At 36.5% G+C, this 23851-nt stretch overlaps 2 protein-coding genes across 3 annotated transcripts; both read right to left on the bottom strand.

The window, feature by feature from the left end:
* Window positions 1–2481: 2481 nt before the first annotated feature.
* Window positions 2482–13684, bottom strand: gkap1 (G kinase anchoring protein 1). The gene is made up of 12 exons (XM_051904182.1): window positions 13524–13684; window positions 12657–12891; window positions 11651–11812; window positions 11477–11554; window positions 8104–8236; window positions 7956–7984; window positions 6355–6498; window positions 6116–6202; window positions 4786–4849; window positions 4630–4700; window positions 4450–4527; window positions 2482–2837 (listed from the first exon to the last, which is right to left on the bottom strand). The coding sequence occupies exons 2-12, from the start codon at window positions 12882–12884 to the stop codon at window positions 2796–2798; spliced, it is 1116 nt and encodes a 371-aa protein (XP_051760142.1). The 5' UTR covers window positions 12885–12891; window positions 13524–13684; the 3' UTR covers window positions 2482–2795.
* A 1487-nt stretch (window positions 13685–15171) lies between these two features.
* Window positions 15172–22956, bottom strand: qng1 (Q-nucleotide N-glycosylase 1). 2 transcript variants are annotated; one of them, XM_051904313.1, is made up of 5 exons: window positions 22850–22956; window positions 18248–18590; window positions 17895–18151; window positions 15686–15881; window positions 15172–15472 (listed from the first exon to the last, which is right to left on the bottom strand). In XM_051904313.1, exons 2-5 carry the CDS (start codon window positions 18582–18584, stop codon window positions 15243–15245), a joined length of 1020 nt encoding a protein of 339 aa, XP_051760273.1. In that variant the 5' UTR covers window positions 18585–18590; window positions 22850–22956; the 3' UTR covers window positions 15172–15242. The 2 variants fall into 2 exon arrangements, with proteins under 2 accessions (XP_051760273.1, XP_051760274.1); XM_051904314.1 differs by having other exon boundaries at window positions 22554–22898.
* Between the last annotated feature and the right edge of the window lie 895 nt (window positions 22957–23851).

The raw sequence follows: 23851 nt of genomic DNA, 5'->3' as shown, positions 1-23851 counted from the left end.
AGCTAACAGAAAACGTTCTCAGAACTATATGGCTAACATTCTGGCTCTCACAAAGTTACGAACAGACGTTCTCCCGGTAACGTTAATAGAATGTTTGTTCATAGTTATCTGGTCTTTAATAACGTTCTCTGAACGTTAGCACAAAAACGTTATTACATCATGTAAGGTTTTAGTTGGAAGTTCGTCTAACGTTTTTTAAACGTTACTACTTGTTTCAAAACATTCAACATTCAAAAAGTAATGTTGCTATAATGTTTGTAAAATGATAAAAATGGAACGCTCCCTTAAAGCTGCAGTCCGTAACGTTTTTTGGTTTATCCGAAATCAATTTTTGAGCAAGTACATAACCAGCCAGTGTTCAAAGCTATCTGCTTACCTTAGCCCGATTCACAATGGTAAGCTTGTAATAATGTTTTATAATTCGAGTGGTACTGGTGGGTTTCCGCGGGAAATTCGAGCATCCAGCCGTTCGTCTTTGCGTCATTACGTCACGTCTGTAAACAGAAAGAAGGAGTCCCAGCTAGTAGGCCATATCATGTGAGGATGGCGGATCATTTATAGCCTTTTCTCACAGCAGCTGCAATAGTTAAACTTATCATTTTGATGGCGGATTGTAATCCAAAATGGTCCAAATGACAATCATCAGTGACAACTGGAGATTCACCTGTAGTCACAAGCAAAAGTCTTTGGACTGCAGAGTGGCTACAGAAATTGAAATCTACAGATAACGCTAATACATACACATAGTCACGCAATGCTGATGTTGTTAACATTAACAATTTGAGAACAAAGAATAACAATAACAATAATTTGCACGTTTGAAGTGATCTGAGCTAAGCGATTGTTAGATTTAATCACCATTGGCAGCACGATTTATTGCTTTTTTATCAGTTGGTCAGAACAAAAGTGTCAGACATGATACTTTCTTGTTCAGATGACACTTTCCGGTGAAAATTCTTATTTTGGTCATACTTCCAAGATGTACAATCTGTAATCCTGAAGTACAGTATCCACGCCGTCTGACAGCAAACATTAAATTCATCCACGCTGAGGAGCTGTGCCGATGCACAACCCATGTAAAGATGATAATTTTGCAAATAACTGCAGGTTTCAAACAGAGATGGCAACAAAGAGGCAAAACTTATGGACTGCGACTTTAGAGTTTTTGCTAATCTTCGCATAAACAAAATGTTTTGACAAAATGTTCTGAGAACATCCAGAAATAACAATTCCACAACTTAATGGGAACATTATCAAAGTGTTCTTATGACATATTTTTGTTAGCTTGGTTACTGGCTAACTTACATTTTAGACACAATGCCAGCATCCGAATATGCCTCTTTTTCTATATTGCATGTGAAAAGCAGTATCATGAAATAAGGTAAGTCAAATGAATAATTCAATGACTCATTCATAAAGATGATATAATATAAAGATTCATTAAGACTTGTCGCCGCCTGCTGGCGTAGTGATGTAACGTAGAAAAAGTCACTGAAAAATGCCCAACGCTGATGCACAGACTGACAGTCTGTCTAGAACACTGTAGTTACACACAACACGAGTAAATTGTGAGGAAGACTAATGAACATGTAATATGTAGCCTACTTATTTCCTGAAGCAGCTTACACACAGTAGTCCTTTTGTAGGTTTACATGCAATGTGTGTAATGAATCCAAACATCCAGTATACTGGACATCAAATGTCCACTCAAAGAAAAATGAATGTTATAATTTATTTTTTATTTTTAATATATTTTTTAATTTAAATATGGTCATTCTACAGTAGTCAACATTTGAAGTGGATCAAAAAAGTTCATCAAAGGTTTTAGGACAACTTTGATGAAAGGTTTTGATCCACTTCAAATGTTGACTACTATACGTACAATTGTACAAATATATTTCAGAAAAAAAAATATGGGATTAATTACTTTTAATTAAAATAAAAATATTACATTATTATTCAAATTAAAAAAAATAACCCAGTGTCAAGTGGTCTCATGCTGACTAAAAAACATCCTCCCAAAAATGACCAATCCATGTTCTCCGAGTTACATAAAAATACCCAGAAGTTTCTTAGATAATCTTAGATATATTTGTCCAATATATTGGCTATTTAGAAGGATACGTTTATATAGGATCCCCTTCAAACAATCTTGCTTTTTAGCAAATATTAAATATATACTTAAATATTAATAAGCAATTTGCAAAAAGAGTATACCTTTAATGTACCTTAATAATCCCAAGCACACAAACAAAATATTTGAATATATTGTATATCAAATTAGATCACATATAAAGTGTTAAAACATGTCGATTTCAATGTCCTCTTAATTTTACTATGTTTGTCTTAAAGCATATTCCACTCGAATCATTATGGATTTATTGAGCGAAGTAAACAGGCTGAAGACGTTCGATACATTCATTAAACAATGCTTAGCATGAATGGAATAACAGATTGTTACAAATAAACAACTATAAAAAATAAGATTAACATCTTTATTGAAAAGAATTCAAGATTGTATGCCTTTCATTGATAGTGCACAGAACAGAAGTGGATTTATTCTACAGTGTAAATCCAGTGGCACTGACAGATGAATGTCCATTCCAGAGAAAATCATCCTCTGTTGTTATCATAAGCCACGGTGATCAGAACTGTGCAGCAATAAGCAGGAATACAAAATGCATGTATGATGGTGGTAGTTTGGTTAAGAGTGTGTGTGGTGTTTTGAATAGATTTTAAAGATATTAGCAGCTTGACAAAAGACATTCAAGCTGTCTGTCCTTTAACATGCATCTTCATACATCCCCTTCTGATGCTTTTTTACCCTTCCGGTTCCCCTGTAAAAAAGAAAATACAAACATTTTAAATTAAGATACTGGTGATGTCATATTTATTTTTCACTGTAGGATGAGTCTAAACATAAACAATGTTATGCTCATATTGATGACATTTTGACGATTAAAAAAAAAAAAAAAAAAAAATCCAGTCCAGACATAATTTTGATTAAATTCAACATATTAAAATCTAAAATATAATAAATTAAATAAAAATATATCAAAATTAAAACTTTATATATATATATATATATATATATATAAAACCAACTTGATCATGATCATTTTTTCAGAAGCTGCATCTGAAGTGGCATTTAGGTATATTTACACACTGTTTAATGCAGCTCAGGTGGCATGAATGTGAATTTTAAAAAAATGAATGATACTCTTAATATGAAACTAAAACCACCAGTAGGTGACGGCAAGTCACTGTCTTAATGAGTGAGTCATTCAATCAACCGATTCATTCAAATGGCTGATTCATTCAGAAGTGAAGCTAGTGACCGTCATGAATGGGTCACTTCATCATTGGCTCACCTGATTCATTAAAACCCTCAGATTCATTCAGTAATGAAACACGGCTGTGTGTTGCTCAGAGACACACAACAATTCTGCTGTGGCTTTGTTTGGAACTATTTTCATTAGCAAAACTGAGCAAATACTGACAATATTGTGTCTAAAATGTAACAATATTAACTTCTTATTTATTTCTGTTGTATAAAATCAATAACACATTTGTAATTGTGCAGATATTCAGGAAAAAACAGCACTCTTGCTCGTGTGATATTGCTGAACTATATCATATGACAAACATAAGACAAAAACCCATACAGGGCATTCTTGCCCACATATCTTGAATTTTAATATAATATATATATATATGTGAAATAACCAAAATATGTGGTATGTCTGAACAGTTAAACACGTTGACGATTCAATTTTCACTAAAAAATAAGCCTTGTGGTCATTTATTACTCACTTGTTATTTCTAAAGGCGGGTGCACACTGTGCAATTTTGGCCACGATTTGGTCGTCTGAGACAAGTTTTGAGAATCCTAAAAGATTCCTCTAATCCTAGGCTAAAATCTGTAGTCTTTGATCACTAGTTTGACATGTTCACAGACAGCCGATTAATGACCGTTGTGATCAAATTTTACCTCTGACACTGCCGGAATTTCGTCTGAAGATTTGGCGCAAAGTCCTGTAGTTTGACTTCTCCTACGACGAATGTCAAATTGTGTTTGTTTTTCAAGACAAGTCATGATCAAAATTAACGCTAGAGATGTCTTTGTTAGCCACCATTTCAGTCCCGCGTGTAATTCAGCTCACAGTCGCCGAACGTGTATGGGTTGATGATGTAAAACTCCGGACAAGTTGTTCATGCACACGTCCGTTTTTAAAGCATCTTGACTGTCGTACAGTCTGGCATAAATGACAGCTGAGATCACATCATTAAATGGGATTTAATGGTGCCTTGGAATTGGGTCCAAAAAAGTGGTCAAAAACTGTCTGCATGGAGAACTCACTGGGCAGTGACCCAGACACATACACTCATGAAGTTCTGCGGTACATATGCTAGAATGTGATAGTCATTGTAGGTTTGGATGCATCATACCTGATGTTTCGGTTGCTCTGACTGTAAGCCCTTCACTTTTGACCTCTCTTGCTCCAGAGCTGTGTGTAATTGTGACACCTAGAAAGGGGAAACAAAATTTGGTATGCTCAAAACATCACAACACAACACTAACATTAAGGCAACTGCATCCAGAGAACGACTGAATGTACAGACACACACCTGCGAGGACAACTCCTCTTTAATGTTTAGGAGCTCCTCCACCTGCAGCAGAATTTCAGCTTTGTCCTTCACTGAATATAAATAAATGTTATATAAATAACCAGAATAAATGCAAGATTTCAGTCTGTCAAGCTGTGTTTGCTGTAATGCACTTACTCTCTCCCTGTTGAAGCATTTTAAGCAGCTGACCGTTTCTGGCCTTCACTTCCTTGTATCTTTCCTGAAAAAGACAGCAATTTATCATTGAACAGAAACATACTGTTAATCACACTGAAATCATCAGTTGTTAATTTTGCATTAGTCAAAAAGACAAGACAAACATTTCATTAGAGACAGCAGAATATCAAAATCATCAGAGCAGTTATTTACTAACTTTATTCTAATTTAGCCTAAATGTCTTTTCTTATGTTGATTATTAGCCTTGATATTGTAATTGTAGTTATTATTGCCAAATAATATAATTCACATTCCAATAAAATGTGTGTGTGTGTGTGTGGCAAATGCATGCCATATTATTTATGCCATTCACTTCAGTTCAACCTGAGTTCTGCACTCTCAAAAAACTGTTATAAATCAATAAAGCTGTCTACACCAGTGACAAAAAAAAAAAAAAAAAAAAAAATTAGGTGCAATGTTTTTCCCCTTAAATTGATTGCTTAGATTTTATAAATTTACAGCACTTTTTTCTAACCTTTCTAAATATATCAGTATCGTATTTTGTCAAATTCTTAAATTTAATCAAATTCAATTACAATTAAAATAAGACACTATAGGCTGTTACCATTCAAGATGAAATCAGCAAAAGCCACCTTTGAGTCACAGTGAGTCATTGAATCATTCATCCAACCATTCATTCAGGAATGAAGGAAGTGACTCTTCATTGGGTCATTAGCCATATTTGAACGGGACTGATTTTCTAAACAGTTGAGCTACAATTCTTTTCACTCAACGTCTGTGATTTCATGTACTGATTTGGACGAGACTAACATCTCTGTGTTTATTACAGAGGTGTGAGTGTGTGTTTTCTAGATGTGGGTGATTGTAATCATTTTTTTTTTTTTTTTTTTAATTGTGCAGCCCTATGACACAGCTAAATGAAAAATTAGCATTTCTTAAAACATCAAGATCTAAAAATAACAATGAAAATAAAAGTTACCATTGGTTAACATTTTTAGGCCTGGTTTCACAGACAGGGCTTAGATTAAGTCAGGATTAGACCTTAGTTCATTTAGGACATTTAAGTAGCTTTTATAAACGTGCTTTAGAAAAAAAAAAAACATTACTGGTGTGCATCTCGAGACAAAACAATGGAATATGCAAGTTGCTTTCAGTTAAAACAGCTCAAACATGCATTTTGGGACTACGCTTAAGCCTTGTCTGTGAAACCGGGGGTTATTTTTGGAATGTTCATTAAAACTCTAAGACCGAAATATACCAATGAGAATAAAAATGCTGCCACACTTCATCGCTCATCACAACTTCTTACCTCCCATTGTGAAATTGTCTTTTTCAACTTCCCAATTTCCTGGTCTTTCTTTTCCAGTTCATATTTTAACTGTTCAGTTCTCACATCCTGAGAGTTTCAGAAAGAAAACAAGAACAAATTTTGGTGTTATACTGAGCTACATTCTACATTATGGTACATCTGACCACAAATTCTGCCTTTTCTTCTTTTATCTGCGTCAAAGACTGTGAATGAGTAAATATATTGGCAGAACGTCTGACCTGCTCCTGCTCTGAGGATGTGTTGACCTCATGGCCAGCACTGTTGCTGTACTGCTCTCTGCGTTTGTCACGTTGGACGATCTTGCTCACATCATCCTCTAGCTGGTTGAAAAACTTGTCGTCACGCAGCGCAGGATTCACAGGCTTAAAAAAAACAGGAAGAAGAAACTGCAAATCTGACAAACGCTTCATTCCACACTTTCAGTCAGTATCCAATAATCTCGTGGCATCACTGGAGTATCAACATGTAACACACTGTATGATGCTTTATCATAAGTGGAAATCATGAAGAGATTTCAAACGTTTTGATACCAAGCACCCCCAAATCTACCAATCCCCGTGAGAGGGAACCGAACCATAAAATATAAAGACAGCTGTAAATCCATTTATACCAGTGTTGTTACTGTTACCTAAAACCAAAACCATTAAATATCCTTGTCATTAATTGAAAAAAAAAAAAAAAAAAAAGATGACAAATATTAGATGAAAAGCTTAAAAATCTAGAAATGTTTCCTTGACAACTAACTGAAATTAAGTAAGTTTAAGTACAAAACTTACTAAAACTAAAACAAAAATAAATTAGAGCCAGTGTTATTTTACCCTGAGATAACATTATAGTTGTTAAATTTTTGAATCAGTTTATTTATATATATATATATATATATATATATATATATAAATAAATATAAATTTGGCAACCAGATGTGATAAAATATTTTTTTTTCCTATTTTATTTTATTTCAGCTAATGGTTATTTTATTTCAATTAAACTTTTTTTTTTATGGTTTCAGTTTTAGTTATAATAATTCTGATTAGAAGTAAATTTAAATATTTAAAAAAGTGACAAAAACACATAAAATAAAAACACTAAACTTAAAATAAACTGAAAAGCTCATTCAAAATATTAATAAAATGTTACAATTGTTTATAAACAATAAAAAAAAACTTAACACTGTAAGAAAAACATTAAGTATGATATTACAAAGACATCCAAAATTAAGCTATTATAAATAATTTTTTATATATAATTCTAAGTATTTCATGTCATCATTGTACCAAAGACAGAGAAAGTTAAGTTATAATTAGAATATTATCTAGAGAACATTTATTTTGTATTAAATTGACAATATCTTTTTCTACTCTTAGAGTAATATTATAATGTATGAACTTCTAAACAGATTTTTTAACTCATGAAGTGGAACCATCAAATGTATTAATTTTGTTAATGCATTAAATGTATTTAATATCTTAAGGTAACACTAACTTTGACAGGCCCTAAAAATTCATGTAGTAAAATTCTTTTTCGCTCATATTTTCTGTGGAGCCCTCTAGTGGCCCTCTGGGTGTTTCAAACCCTAGTTTGAAAACTCCTTATCTAAATTACACCAAGAATTAAGTGTTTATATGCAAATGGCATTTGCTTGAAATATATAAAACATTTATGGCTTTAGGGTATATAGGTAGTCATCATCAGTTCCATCATGCTTCAGATATTGCTGTCAGAACCGGAGTGACTGACTCTACCCTCATACCAGCCTAAACTTGTATGTTTCATATTAATTAGGCCTCTCCCATACATCTGCAACTACACGCTCACTCACCTCTCTGTCAGGCTTCTTATTCTGCTGATCTGCAATAGAGAGAGTCAGTTAGAACGGCCTCTATCCCTCTCACACAGCAGTATAGTAACAGAGATTTGTCCGCCATCTCTCTCTCTCTCTCTCTCGATAAGAATACAGCATTTCTCACCCACGCCACCCTCCTGCTGGAAGTCTTTAAGAGATACAGTGACTCGTTTGTCCTTCCCCTGTTGATTCTTCTTCCTGTCCTTCTTTCCTCCTGCCTTTGTCTTTGGTGACGCCGTCTCTGTTCTTTCAGGATCCTTGAGAGATTTATAACAATATACATTAAGAATCATGCAAAATATGAAAAAGCTGAAATAAGTAGTGCAATAGTTGCCATTCATAGTTTCATAATCAACTGCAATTATATTATATTATACAAGGTATTATAGACCATTTAACTTCTAATATACCACTCTAACCACAAGAGGGAGTAGTTACACTTGTCATTACATTTAAAAGAGCTAGGAATGAACCTTCACAAGAATGAACATGTAGCATATTGATGTTTTGGCAGTGTGGAGATGTAGAGAACAGTGGACTGGTGCTCAATACACTTAAAGGAATTGAATATCTATCATTTAAATCACTCTGTTCCTCAAACGCCTTAACCCTGTAAAGCCTGACATGAAATAATAGCCAGAAAAAAAAGAAAAAAAAACCTGTTTCAATATAGGTTCAATTTAGGGATATTTATATGGCCTAAAAGGTAGATGAAATTCTGATAGCTTGCCATGTAAATCAGTGAGATCTTTATAACAGTATAGAGACTACTTGCATAAAATGCATAGAAATATCAGTTGTCACTCTATATCTCCCAATATGCCTTAGTTAGATGATATTTAAATGCTTACTTTTATGATCAAAGCTGTAGTTTTAAAACATATAATGCAATGCAGTACAATGATGATGAACAAATAAAATGTTCCTCAAAAGCCTGTTGTATCATATTTGAAACTCACACTTTAACATGATTTTTCTAAAAAATGATGTATGGATAATCGAGTAAACCTAAGTTTCTTCAGTCCAGTAAATGTTCATTTTGAAATATTAAATCAGAGCTTTCTGTCCCTCCGTTGACAGCTACGTAACTGACACTTTGACACTTCAAGAAGTTCATAGAGAGATCTTAAAACTAATCCATATGAACTGAGTGGTTTAGTCCAAATTTTCTGAAGACACTCAAACACTTTATATGATGAAGAGATTGAATTTAGCTTTTATTCACATATAAACATTGATCAGCGAACAAACAGAAGCTTAACGAACCTGCTTGACGCACGAGAACAAAGCTCATTTGTTCATGTGAAAGCTCAAATGTGCTGCGGAAAGGCCCGTTCACAACAAGAACGATAACTATAAAGATAACGATAAAGATATAGTTCTAAAAATCGTTCTAAATATAAAAAAAAAATAGCAGAATCCACACCACAGTTATAACGATAACAATATAGAGAAACGATATTGTTAAAATCACATTCAGAACAATTTTTTTCCAGCTGTTGAATGATAAAACACTGACAGCCAATCAGAATCTGTACTAATTTAAAGGCTCGCGCATTTAAAATGGCGGACGGACATTGCGGAAAAGTTTAATCGTTGAGGTCCAGAAAAAGCCGCCACTGTTTGACAAGTCAAATCCCCTTTTCAAACATACTTCAAAGAAAATGGATGTGTGAAAAACAATTGGTCATACCCTCTGAATAAACTGTGAGAAGTATCAACGATGAGATCATTATGCCAGGCTAGCAAACAGCGTTACATAAATTTACCGCTAGTTTCAACAACATTGTCTTGCTTCCTTTGAAGTTGCAGTGAAAAAGAGTAGGCGTTGTTTTTATTCCACTATATTGACTTTGTCAGCTAAATTCACTGTTAGATTAGATCGATTACACTAGCTATTCACTCGAAACATAGCATGAGGACATCTGCTGGTTAAAGTCATGTAAATGCAACAAGAACAGCAAAAACATGTTCACATGTTGAAACCACAGCATGTGAGCTTAAGGCTGCGCTGAACCCAGCGGCGAGCGCAGCGCATACCGCACCCTGTGTGAAAGCCCCATTAGAATAAACAGACCGTTATAAATATAAGTTTAGCATAGATATATTTTCACTCGCTGAACACTGACTGAGCGCTTGAGAGTTTCGCTCTCCATCTGCGATCTGTACTATTTCAATTCAGCTCAATGGATGCGCAGCGTACCTGTATTTGACGTACCGCAAACTCTAGTGTGAAGGCGCACAACTCACCGTCACTTTGCTGAAAGCGCCGTTTCTAAAACACGTAAAGAGCAAAGCAACAGCAAAGAACCCCCATAACAAGATTGGACCACCTCCATGTTTGACCGTGGAGATGGTGTTCTTCTGCTCATAAACTTTGCAGCTTTGCCGAATGCCACTCTTGACCAAGAAGAACATAAAAGGCTGACTTGAATATGCTTAAATTCATTTGGATATACCTGTGGAGTTGTGGAAGAATGTTTTATGGAGGGATGTGACCAAACTGTAACTTTTCGGACCCATTGATCAGCGGTACATCTGGTGTAAAAAAGGCAAAGCTTATGAGCAGAAGAAAACCATCTCCACGGTCAAACATGGAGGTGGTCCAGTCTTGTTATGGGGGTTCTGTGCTGTTGCAGGAAGTAGAAATCTTGTCTGCATGAAGGACATCATGAATTCTCATGAATCAAGTAGGGCTGGACGATTATGACCTAAAATCAAAACCTCGATTAATTGAACATTTTACTTCGATTACGATTATTGAACGATTATTTTGTCTCTTTGGGTTTTTTTGCCCCCATAGTTCACTTACAAGGTTTGTACTGTAAATATGCTTGACTATTAAAGGTTGGATATTTTTTTCCTATTGAAAGAGTGATCTGACATAACAGCTCACTTTCAGCAGTTATTTTATTTATGGTTCGTAACATTTCTTACAGATTTCTGCAGATACAGATAAATTAGCACAGTACCAGTACATAATGAGAGCGACTGCGTGTGTGAATTAGTCATACCGTCTCTCTATTAATTGTGAAGCTGTAGGTTGCGAGTAGTTACTTAAAAAGTAGAAAAATATATGCTATAATAACTTTTGAGTTTCTAAGCTACTTTAGTGATAAATCACAGGACAGCGCTGACAACTAGTTTCTGCGTTCCTCACTGTGCGCGCAATCTTCACGTGAAGTGCAGCTACTATTTGTATGAGTGTTCGTCTCTGTGTGTTGAATATTTGGTGGAATTTGTAGAAAGCAGTGGTAACATGGAAACCAAAGACTATCTGTGAACCTGAAGCTTTTTCAAGCAAGGAATGGGCCAAGACTGCAGCAGAGAGGTGACAGAAGCTTCTAAGCACATACAGTTTATTGGAGGTTATAAAGAATAAAAGATTCTGCACTGCAATTCTTTTGCCAAGGTGTGCGTAGAGGGTTGAGTTTTAACTTGATATTTGCATGAAATTACATTTTTAGAGTCCTTTTATTTAAACTATGAAAATGTACCTTTTTATGTTCCTCAAATTCCAATTTACTCAGAATCAAGGCCTTCTCAAGGTCTGCCTCATACAGGTCACTGGTCAACTGTGACAAACACAAACATGAACATGTTTGCATAAAGCAAGGAGAGAAATGGGCCATAGGAAAGTCAAATTCTGGGTTTTTGGGAGAAAGGTTTACCTGTTCATCTCTCTGTTTCCACTCCTGCCAGTTCTCCTGGGGCTTGGAGCCATGCTGGACAGCTGCCGGGTTGACCAGATCATTCGCTAAATCCTGCAGCGTAAGTGTGGAGGGAGGTACCGCAGACTTCTGAGGGATCTTCTTAAAAGCAAGACTCCTGAGCTACAGTGTGTAACGACAAAGACTCTTTGTTAGTAGGCATTTAGCTGATGCTTTATCTAAAGTTATCTAAAGCTAAATCTCTAAGACTTTAGCCCAAAACATAATGACTACACCACCCTCTTCGCATGTAAGGATGTTAGAAACGTCAACGCTGACTCATCATCATTGCTATTTCCAGAAACAAACAAGGGGCCTAACAGCCTTTTTAGAAAACAAGATAGAAAGAAAGAAAGAAAGAGAGAGATAGAGAGACAGCTATAGAGACAGACAGATAGACAGATAGATAGATAGATAGAAGGGCTGGGACAATAAATCAATGCATCGTGATTCGTGGAATCGATTCTGCGATTCTCTCTCGAATCGATACTGAGCTTAGTTTTAACAGCAGATGGCGTTCTAGGCTAGCTTTTAACCGCACACTCAAATGCTCAAGAAGAAGAGCTCTCATGAGTTCGGCTGAGTCTGAGAATGTACTTGCACCTCAGAATGCTTTTATGATGCGAGATTAATGTAAACAGCCCACTGCAAACACCCTTGTAATCTGCTTTAACTTTTTCGAACTTTATGAATGATTCTCTTATAGAAGGTTCAAGTGGTGTGTAACGAATTGGAAGCAAGCAGAGTATGGGTGTTTCTAAAGCCATCTGCTGTTAAAAAACTAAGCTTAGAATCGATTCGAGGAAGAATCGCGATGCATTCGGAAAATCTCAGAATCAGTCCAGAATCATTTCTCGATTCGCGATGCATCAATTTATTGTCCCAGCCCTAATAGATATAGATAGAAAGACAGGAAGAGAGTAACAGCTATATAGACAGACAAAGAGATTATATGAGGCAGATAGACCTCATTGGCTTCACTCTGCTGCTGTTCCTTCTTTCGTCTTCTCTTCTCTTTCTTTTTGTCTGCATTTTGGTTGGTCTTCCCGCTGGGAGATTTCCCTGAGCGAGGCTTCCCTGCTCCACGACCAGCCTTTGGTTTTCCTGCATCCGAATCAGTGTCCGAATCAGAGTCGATCTGCAGCAGAGCAAAGCGTGACGCTGTGGTGGGAACTGAGATCACTGCTGATGCCATCCTGAATCTGCCAATGAGACAATCAACACATGATGGTCAGTTTGGATGCTGCTGCTTGACATGAAATGATTGTATCAGATTAGTGTGAGACATTTCAGTGAAGTGCTGGTGGTCTCTGGGACCAAAATAGAAGAACATATATCTTATTAATAGCATTCAAGAATCAGTGTAATGTACACATTGAGGACAACTCTTTTCGCATAATATACTGTTAATACACATAATACACACTGTTAATATAATACAATCAAATAAACCAGCTTTAATTTGTATTGCTCATTGAAAAGTATAAATCTGCGTGCTGCAGAGTTAATAAACACTTGTCAACTAGAATGTGTAGTAAGTCGATTTGTGCTGGATGGGTGAATGTAGCGCTTGCTAAAGAACAGAATTCGTTGTTATATTTTAGTCTGTTTAAAATGAACTGCCTACTAGACTACACATTATTTGACACCTAAAATGTCGCTAGCTTAGAATTTTTTTTTTTTTTTAGCTCGCCAGTGCTGAACACAAGTAACAAACGAGCCCCTATCGCTTTCATTTTTCCTGAACACGTTTCATTCAGTTCAACATGTCTTGTGTAAACCTGCCGGAGTTTTGAGCGTAGGCGCTGTTAAAATGAACTAAACAAACTTTTACCTGGTTATGACTGTCGGTATCCTCGCCTCGGCTTCGTGCAAGTGGAAACTGCAAACACAGACGAGAGCATGGCGGCCTGAACGGACACAAAAGCTTCAGTGCTATCATTGAGTAGATCATGTTAATAACCGTTCATATAGTAGTACTTACTCCAGAGGGCGCTCTGAGGCTCAGGAAGCAGAATCTTCTTTGAACCACGTTCAAATATCAGAGCGATTGTTTGTCTCTCTGAAGACATTTGTATCCTAAAAATAATTTAATTCTATGAATGTATATACCTGACATGCATAGTAGTACCTGCCGCAGTAATCTATAGGCTATAGGATTATTAAATAAATGTTTTATCAAGTAATCACAAATGACTGTTAAAAGTCTATGCTAATCAACGGTGAGAAAAGGAATGCATACCACGTGACTACGCCAACTGATAATTCAGAAGCGGTCTGGAAAATAATTTAGGCCTGAATAATGGCACTAGGTAACTTTAAAACATCTGAATTAAATGACACAAAAAGTCAAAACAGATCTCAGACCCAGAAACACCGCCCACAGCCAAGCCCCAAAATCCAATTTGACGATTCTTACAAAATTTTTTTAATGAAATATTAAAGTATTTATTATAAATTGGGCCTATTTATCTGTGCACATCCCCCCCTCCTTAATTTTTAAACTCATGTGCCCTTTAATCAAAATAACTTCCCCTCCCTCTTGCAGGACATCTCTTCTCTTCTCTGATGACATGTTTACTGGTGCGAGGGCGGGACAACCTGTCAATCACATGAGTTCACAGCAATAGCAACAAACAAGCCAACAGACAACAATCCAATAAATTCTCGATGGACAAAATAAAGTCCTGCCCTACATTTTTTCTTGTTCGAGAAGCCGTTTCACTCAGAAGTCACAATAGGGAAAACTGCAACTTTTGCTTGATGTCGACTTTAAGGCCCATTCACACTAAGAACGCTAACTGGGAATGGATAACTATAATGACTACATTCATTTTATTGTATATGCGTGCGTGCTAGTTAGCCTATGTCATCTGCTACTTTAAGCTCTGTTCTATCTTCTCCTGTATGTTGGACAGGACTCATAGCTTCTGCTGTTCACTTAAGCCTAGTGTCAAAAGACATTATAAAAACCAAGTCTACTACAGTTTAAACCTGAAATGCTGTTTTAAAATCAAGTTAAAATCAAGGTTTATTCTTAGCTTTTCTGTGGGTGTACTGATTGGCTGAGGTATGTCTCTAATGAAGACATGTTAGACATAATGAAGACATAGGCCCGGTTTCACAGACAGGGCTTAACCTAAGCCAGGATTAGGCCTTAGTTCAATTAGGATATTTAAGTAGCTTTTATAAAAGTACACTAGAAAAAAAGCATGGCTGGTGTGAATCTTGAGACAAAACAGTGGCATTGACATATTGTAAGATGTCAGTACAAGTTGCTTTCAGTTAAAACAGCTCAACATGCATTTTAGTCTAGGACTAGCTTAAACCTTGTTTGTGAAACCGGGTGATAATGTTTAAAATCTATGTTACTTAATACTTCATGGAAATGTTGTAGTATTGACTGTTGATATATACACACAATGACTGTTTCCCCTCTATTCTCTTTTTAACAAAAGTATTTATACCAAATGCAAATCACCTCATTTTAATAACTTTATTTAAAGGTATAAACAACATGATACAAAAAGAACTTGGCAAAAAAAAGATGCTGTCAATAGTAGATGCAGCGAGTGTGATGTATTGGAATATGTGCCATTTCTTTGTGGTGTTTTTTAGCATATGGCCACAGGTAAAAATCAATAAGAGCAGAGTTGATGTGACAGCTCTTCCCATCTCTCTCTTCCACAAGCTTCCACAGATGGTGCCGGATTCTCTCCACACACCAGATGGAGCAACCCCTGATCTCCACCTCTCGCCTCTCACCCGAGCTCAACAATTCACCTGTGAAAGAACTAATAATCACTACAACAATACTGGTAAGAGTATCTGTCTATTATGTAAGGATTAATCAATTATGTGACATAAAGATATTTTTGTGAAATTCACCTATAATCGAATGCATGTTGCAGTCCTTCAAATAGAACAAAGGTTTTGAATTGAACAAAAATCTCCAGATTAAATTAATAGGACAACTGGAATAAAGGCACAACAAACCGTTTTTCAATGTCTCCATAAGGGCATCAGAGTAACGTAAAGCCCCAAGGTACACAAGGCCTTGTGGCACCCTGTAGTCAGCAAACATGGTCAGGTAGTCAAGGTTAGGGATGTTGCCCTCCCCTCGTGCCTCCATGATGCCCCAAAAGTCTGCCACAAGGATTTGAGCCCTCTTGTAAAACGAGATCCTCTTACCCTACAATAAAAACAAAGTATTACACATTATGATGTGATGTATCTTGTGAAAAAGAAGTACACTTTAGCATACTTTTAAAAAAAGTACTTTTTACAGAAATAATATACTTTATAGTGCCCATATTATCCTTTATCAGATATTACCCTTCATGTAATATAGCTGTTTGTGTATGTAAAAGGTCTACAAAGGTTGAAAGATTAAAGTGCATGACAAATAAAGTGATTTTCTCCTAAAAGAATAATCGATTCTGAACTGCCGAAACGAGTCGTCAGTAATTCAAGTCTTACTTCCCGTAGGTTTGTATCATTTGCATAATGCCAGTCTATGGTCTTCATTAGCTGCCCACAAACTACTAAATCTACTTTGACCCGGCATCAATTACTGTAGTTGTAGCTTAGGCCTGGAAACTTTTGGTTCGTGTTGTTGACATGTTGAGAAGACGCTGTTTTCAGCGCTGAAAATCCACTTCAAAAGGATGAGAACTCATGCTGGAATTAATACGGTAAAGCCGACGCCACCGTTACTGTTCGTATCACAGTGTATCAAGTGAGGAAGATCCGGAGCTGAAATTCAGTTATGGTAATGGCCGTTTCATTTCCGACATGTGCTGTAAGTGGTAGATCAATCACAACAGACTGAGTCATCTGACCAATCAGAGCAGAGCAGGCTCGTGGAAAGGAGGGGTTTAGAGAGACTGGATTTTCGAATTAACCGTTTTCAGAAATGAGGTGATGTGTAATGTATATACGAAAAAAATTAAAGTGTTGTTTGATCTGGGTCCATGTAAACCTATTGTAGGAAATAAAATGAGGAACCTTTAAAATGGCATAAGGGGGACTTTAAAAGAATATACTTAAGTACAAACTAAATGTAATGCTTTTAGACTCTTAACTGCATATTATTTACAATTAAATGAAAATGTATTATAGTTTACATTTATATTAAACAATTAGTTGAACTTAAGAGTTCTTGTTTGACATGTTTCTATTTAAACTGTATTTAAATTACACATATGTAATGATAAAGTTGTAATTTAGTACATTTAAAATATATTTACTGTAGATGTAATACTGAATAACACACTACAGTTAAAAATTAAAATCAAGTACTTTACATTTGCTATAGTTTTTTAGTTAACACATAAGTGTACTTCTTTAAAGAGTACTTGTGCTTTAATACATGTTCAGTTTTCTTTAGTGTGTAATGCTGCTGTTTGAACACGAAAATTTTTGCAAAGTTACAAAGCACAAAGTCACTCCAAAGAGAATTATTCTCTATATCAGCGTCACTGTTTCTGAACTCCCTGAAACGCCTCCATTGTAGTCTTGAGTTTTCTTCAGAAACAAACATGTCACAATATTCCTAATTCAAATAATTCCTGTCCATGGCAAACGCAAAAAGAGGCCTGGTTGAGTTAGTTAGTTGTGTGTTGAAACTCACGGGTATGGTAAGGGGTGTGACATTTCCAAAACGCACTCAAAGCGATTCACCAATCACAACACACTGGTCCAACTGACCAATCAGAGCACACTGTGCTTTTTGGAAGGAGGTGCTTCATAGAGATAGGAACTAAACAGAGCGTTTCTGACAGACTGGGAAAAGAGGAGCTGCAACAATGTCAACTATGTGTAAATTATTTTTTTTCATGTAAACCTATTCTAGTAGACCCCAAAAACAAAATCAAGATTGAAAAGGGGCATAATAAGTCATAGCATAATAAAGGGGCATAATAAAAAAGTGAATTTTTTAAGTTCACTTAAGTGGTCTTTTATTTCAGTTAATATTATACTTGAAAGGATATTTAAAAAAAAAAAAAAAAAAAAAACTTTTAAAATTTGAAGTACACTACAAGTGCACATTCAATACAATTAAGTGTGCTTATTTTTCACAAGGGATCTAACATGCAAGTGAAAGCTAAGCAAGTTGAACTAAAGTTCTCAAAAGCCATGCTTTAAATGACTAAACTGAAATTGTACTATTGATTTCAAAAATGTTTAATGTGAATATATTCACCTCATATGTGGCTTCATCTCTGTATGACGGTATATTCTGAACAATATACTTCATCATCCTCTCTGCATCATTCTCACAATGACTCATGAACATCCGGAAGGATCCACCATGCTCCATGAGCACTCGTCCGGCCTCTGTTAGGGCCTGGTGACGCTCTCTCAGCATGGGCATGGGAATAGTGTTGTCCGAACGCAGGACTTTGGCCAGCTCGGCCTCACTGATCTGAGAGAAGTAGGTGGGGCTCGTAATGGGCACTCCTAAATGAAGACATCATAAAGTTGAACTCTCACAGTACACAAAATGGTTCTTATAAAATGAAAATGCTATAAATTCAGAGATACATATTCAGTCACCTTCATCCATAGCTCTAGTCACAGCAGCACAGAGAGACATGTACCCTCGATAGGTGTTTCCCCTGCATGTGACCTCACACTGTTCTTCCTCCTTCTCAGGCCAGAAGGAGAAGTTCATGGTGTCCGTCACAAATACCCAGTTGATGGCATCATCTGAGTCTGGTGAAGGTGCCAGAGGATTCATCATTTTCCAGCCGCTGGCTGTGAATTCTTCGCTGTCACGGAGCTCGTAAATCATCTGCGCTACACGTTCAACACCATCTTCATCCACGAAAACATCTCGACTCCGCTCGGCCACAAACTGACCAGACTCTCGAGGGGACAGTGGCTCCTCCATTGTTTTCTGTTTGGGAAGAAACATTACATGACTATGGCTATGTTCACAATTGAATACTTAGCTTGCTTAGTTGGGGACACTTAAAACTGGGCTGAATTGAGCTGGATGATGATGACTCGACTGTTTTCTGCAGAGCTGCTTCATAGCTGATTCGACATTGTATCATAATTGATGAATTCTGCAACATCGACATTGTTATTGAACTTAAAGGTGCAATATGTAATGTTTTCTGTCTGCTAGAGGTCGCTAGAGGCCTATTCAAAACAAAGGCGTAGCTTGATGACGCCAAGTTTGAGCGTGGAATCTTGGGACATGTGGTCTTCACCTCGACGGACGGTGGAAAAGAACTGGGATGGGACTCGGGAAGAAATCATGTTCATGGATGCGATTATTAACGTTACTGTAGTATGAAGCAGAGCAGGAGCGAGTGTTGTGGGAGCTGAACGAGGCCTCTGGAGCGATTGCACAACACACGCCTCAGAACATTTATTATGCCACAGTCGCCGGCGCCGCTTCCGCTTTTCCGGTCATGAGTATGAGGTAACACAGCTCTGTTTATCATATTAGATATATTCGAGTGTGCTGAAAATGATGTTATAACGTTACTCTGTGCGTTCGCTCAGCGGCTGCTGTGAGACACTTGTTTGAGACACACTGCAGTAAGGTAGATCGATTTTAGAATATCATATTAATAAATGCTGGATGTTGCTTGTGTTGATAAATGGCATGTAATTAATTTTAAAACGTATTGTATGATGGAGAAAATGCTGTATTACTGTTACTAAAAATAGAGCTACATCTGATTATGCTATGTTAGCTACTTCACAAAATAGTGTTTTTCTCTGAGGCATGGTAAAGCATGGTACTCGCGAAAAAATCAAGAAAATTAGATTTAAACAATAAGACTAAACGTGGTGAGCTATTTAACAATAATTAGTTTTCTGTCTATAAATATATCAAAACAGCTGTTCCCTTGTCTATTAAAACATGTAATATATTAAAGCGTCTTTGGTGTTTCCATGGTTTCTACAAAATAAAACCGGAAACCGAGGGTAACGCGGGTATGACGCAATTGACAGGCGACTCCTCACACGTCCCGGAGCCTTGGTTAAAATTGCAATTTTCTCACGATTTACAAATAGTTGCAAACATTTGGGATATTGTAAGTACTCAAGTGAACAAAATATATAACACTGGCCTAGTGGTTTTTGGATATTTTACTGCAAAATTCTTACATATTGCACCTTTAATTGAATCAACATTGAACTGATTCAAACTGAATAACAACACTATTGTCTTCTGTAGAGCTGCTTATAGCCAGTGCTGGCTCTGGATAGATTACTTGTAGATCACAAATTGTAGTCTGTTACTGATTTAAAATTACATGACAAAAATTGTAGTTAGTAATCCATTACATAACACATTTTAGGTAACATAATCTGATTCGTTTTGGTACTTTTAGATTACGTTTGACCTTACTCGTTTATCACATTGAATCGAATAGGATAATATTGTACCAAATTGATATAAAAATACAAGGAGAAAGAAAATATATTCCATTCTTTGTTATCAACAATATGAAGTGCAATAAAACATTACAATATGTAGACTGGGGTTTGTGATGGAACTGCACTAGGTTTGTGAGTTTAATAAAAAGCTTTTAAGTAATTGAATCATAATTTTAAAAGTAAAAAAAGTAACTGTAGTCTGATTTAAAAATGTAATATAATCTAATTACAAATACTACATTTTTTACTTAACCCAGATTACTTCAGTTATCAACCAGTACTGCTTACAGCTGAATTGAACTCATTTCATAATTGATTAACTTTACACAGTTATTGAACTGAATCAACACTGAACTGATTTCAGCTGAAATATGACACTATTGCCTTTTTCAGAGCTGCTTCCCAGCAGAATTGATCTGTTTGCATCACTGATCATTATTTTCCTGTTTATCCCTGTAAAGCTGCTTTAAAACCATCTGTATTGTATTTAAGAACTATAAAAAAGGTGACTTGACTTGACTTAGTACTGCATACTATTAAAACAAAGTTTGTGAAATGCTATACTATGATCAAAATATAGTATGCATCATTGTCACATGACCTCATTCTTGGAAACAATAAAAATAAAACAAAAAATATTTGTAATTCAAATCTAATTATGCATACTGTACTGAATAATGAGTCAAAATAATGAGCCATTATGTTAAAAATATAGGTTTGATATTACTTGTTCATTGGTTGTAGTGGAAAAGTTGAGCAAACTGCATTGTGGGATACTATATTTCACACAGGCTGCATCCGAATATGCATACTTACTATATGCCTATAATAGACGACAAACAGTATGTGAAAAACAGTAATATGTTGTAATTTACAGTATGCATAAAACAGTAGGCAAAAAGTACCTGGATGACCTATTTGTGCATCCAACAGACACTTTACTACATTATTAGGCCACGGGAGAAGATTTGTGAATGGCAGTGAGGCAATGCAACTGGCGCTGTAGGTCACATGACAATGACAACATGACATCATATGCACTTTCGGTCTTGTGGACTTAAGCCTCGGATATACTCCAGTTCAGACGCATACACAAACAGCTGCGGACAGCACGGATGTGGACTTACTTGTATTATTCCAGCTTTTGTGCTTTTGTAGCCGAGTGACAAAAAATGGGAGGCATGCGGATGTCCGCAAACAGCCTCCGCGTACACAATTTTTGACGATGACGTTTTTTACGTCACGTAGACCCTAGCGGACCCTCGCGCACTCATGGAAAGTAGAGCCGAGGCTTAACAGTAGGTAACAATGACTGCCGCATACGCATGTCCGTTAAGTCCCCCAGACCGTAGGGTGTCCCATTTGTCATTTTAGGTTTCAGAAGGATGCTCGCGAGTGCCACTTAGTGGTCGATATGCGATGCGCACTTTTGTCGAGCCCGCACCAAATAGGACTTGCTGGACATCCAAGTGTGATGTCAGAAGTCACGCCCGTGCCCAATACATCACCTCGTGACTCCCCACTAAACCACTTCACCAGAAATCCCATCCTGCAGGTAATTTCATTGGTTACAATGATGGGTAGGTTTAGGGATCAGTGTTGGGTGTAGGCAATCAGTACTGTGATTAACATGACCAATAAAATCTTAAGAATCGGCTGCGGGGCGGCATGGGCCTGGCTTCTGACGTCACACTTGGATGTGGGCCGGTTGGATGTTCACCGCAGGCTGTAGCGAGACGCTTCTCGCCCACACTGAAAGTCAGCTCTGCAGCAGACTTCTTCCCGACAGTCAAAGCGGCATTACGTCACGAAAGTGCGGACTCGTAGGAAGACCGCGAGTGTTTAGGGTGCCATTTGGGACAGGGCCAAGGCCAAATTCCAAACAGCATTTCTGAACCCTTCAAGAGCACTTCGGGAAGGGGGACGCCATTTGTAGGGGCGTTCCAAATGGCTGCATTACACGCAAATGCTCTGCTCCATCCAAAGTCCCCAGTTCAAGGGCTCTGCCCTTCGGAGTGAGTATATAGGGATGCTCACATCCGATTGAAATTCAACCTAAATGTAGTATGTCCAGATTATATTCATACTACATACAACCAAACTTTATAGAACATACTTTTTTTTAACAGTCATGAAGTATGTACTTAATAAAAAGAAGTACCTACTCAGAGAGTATGCGATTTCAGAAGGCAGTCCTCCTGTTAATGTACAGGTCATCTGAATATACTGAATATAACTGGAGAGTTACATACTATGCACAATATACTGCAGAAATTGAGTAGTAGCCTATGCTATTCCATCTTTGTTATTCAAAAATGAAATAATTAGCAATTAAATAATTCCTTAAAAATGACTTAGATTTCTTAATCCTTGTTTTATGACCATTTTTCAACAGTTGTAATTCTAACATTTTTCTAGAAACTTGCATTTTGTGTCATGTGCCTCGTTAAATAGTACTTACTGAAAAGCCCGTGTCCAAAAATCGTCGCAACTCAAATTAAAGTCCTTTTCAATTTAATCAAGCAATCTTGCTTTAATTTTCAGACCTGCTAGAATATACGGTAGTAGTCAAAGAGGAGAGTGCAGGAGGGTCTGTGTGTGAATGTCTCTTGGTACAAAGTACATTAGGTCGTTTATCTACTGCATATTTACTGACTTTTCTCCTCCTAAGTAAACCTATAACACCTAATAACAATTCGACTTTGGAAATACACACGCTGTAGTTTTTAATTTCCGTGTTGGTCAGGCTAATCTTACCGCTTGTTTTCAAGCTAAAACTCGTGTCACACCATCACGCGGATTTTGTCTGGCCGTTTTGGCTTCAAGCGGATTATAAATGCGCAAAAATGCGCAAAGTATACAGACAAGTTTTTGTACAAAATTTTATAACATGCATGCTATTTGGACCCCCAAAAGTATATGGACATGTAAAAATATCTTTGCAATTTTATATTATAAATAGGGCATATGTTGTTCAAAATGAGGACAAAAAGTCTTGGACACTTTCTGGCTGTCAGACTTCATGGAACATGTTTTTATGTTAATATATAATGACATATGACCTACACTACATCATGAAAAATTACTCTAGATAAACTGGTAAAACATATTTGAAAACATTGCTCAGAACAGAAAAGCTCTAGCGCCATTCGTTTGCACTTGGTTTGATATTTGTGCATCTAATGCAATACATTTCAGAGTTTTGTGTTTTAAGCAAATAAAAATGTCCAAATACTGTACAGTATGTTCAGGCTATATTGAAAACTCAACTGTGTCAAACAATATCTAAACTTCTTTATCACAAAGAAGGTGTGAAGCCATCAAGATTACTGTGGGCCAAAGTGCAAAAAAATCTCTTGAGGCAACCATTTAACTTCATATCTTGCATTGCTTGCATGAATGTTAAAGGAATAAGAACACAGGACAAAATTTTACTGAAAAAGATTCAAATATTGTTTTTGAGTTATATATGGCCTACACAAGTCTTTAACCCCCTTCTAATGATTGAGATTCCAGTAGTTCACTTGAGGAAAATGTAATAATACACAAGTTCTAGATAACTATAATTACATATTAGGTGAATATGGACCACGTCATTCTAAAATCAAAATAATATTTTGCTAATTCGTTTTAACTATTTAAGCCTGTTTTTAGGGCCTTACTTAACTACATTTGTAAAGTAGGACTTCACTTCATGTAGGTATTTTTGTTAAATGTTTGTCCAGACATGATCTTTTCATTTTATAGAAGGGGTGGGAC

This window comes from Ctenopharyngodon idella, chromosome 8 (assembly GCF_019924925.1).
Source record: "Ctenopharyngodon idella isolate HZGC_01 chromosome 8, HZGC01, whole genome shotgun sequence".
In the NCBI taxonomy this organism is placed as follows: domain Eukaryota; kingdom Metazoa; phylum Chordata; class Actinopteri; order Cypriniformes; family Xenocyprididae; genus Ctenopharyngodon; species Ctenopharyngodon idella.
Note: the sequence above shows the minus strand (reverse complement) of the source record. Positions and strands in the feature narration are given on the sequence as shown.

Excerpts from the sequence above, each read along its gene's own strand:
- gkap1 (XM_051904182.1), bottom strand. The coding sequence starts at position 12,884 with ATGGCATCAGCAGTGATCTCAGTTCCCACCACAGCGTCACGCTTTGCT. Across the intron at positions 11,813-12,656 it reads AGCAGAGTGAAGCCAATGAG|CTCAGGAGTCTTGCTTTTAA; the intron begins GTCTATCTGCCT and ends TACACACTGTAG. Across the intron at positions 4,528-4,629 it reads AAGAGGAGTTGTCCTCGCAG|GTGTCACAATTACACACAGC; the intron begins GTGTGTGTCTGT and ends TCCCCTTTCTAG.
- qng1 (XM_051904313.1), bottom strand. The coding sequence starts at position 18,584 with ATGGAGGAGCCACTGTCCCCTCGAGAGTCTGGTCAGTTTGTGGCCGAG. Across the intron at positions 15,882-17,894 it reads GAGATGAAGCCACATATGAG|GGTAAGAGGATCTCGTTTTA; the intron begins GTGAATATATTC and ends TTTTTATTGTAG. Across the intron at positions 15,473-15,685 it reads TATGGAGACATTGAAAAACG|GTGAATTGTTGAGCTCGGGT; the intron begins GTTTGTTGTGCC and ends GTTCTTTCACAG.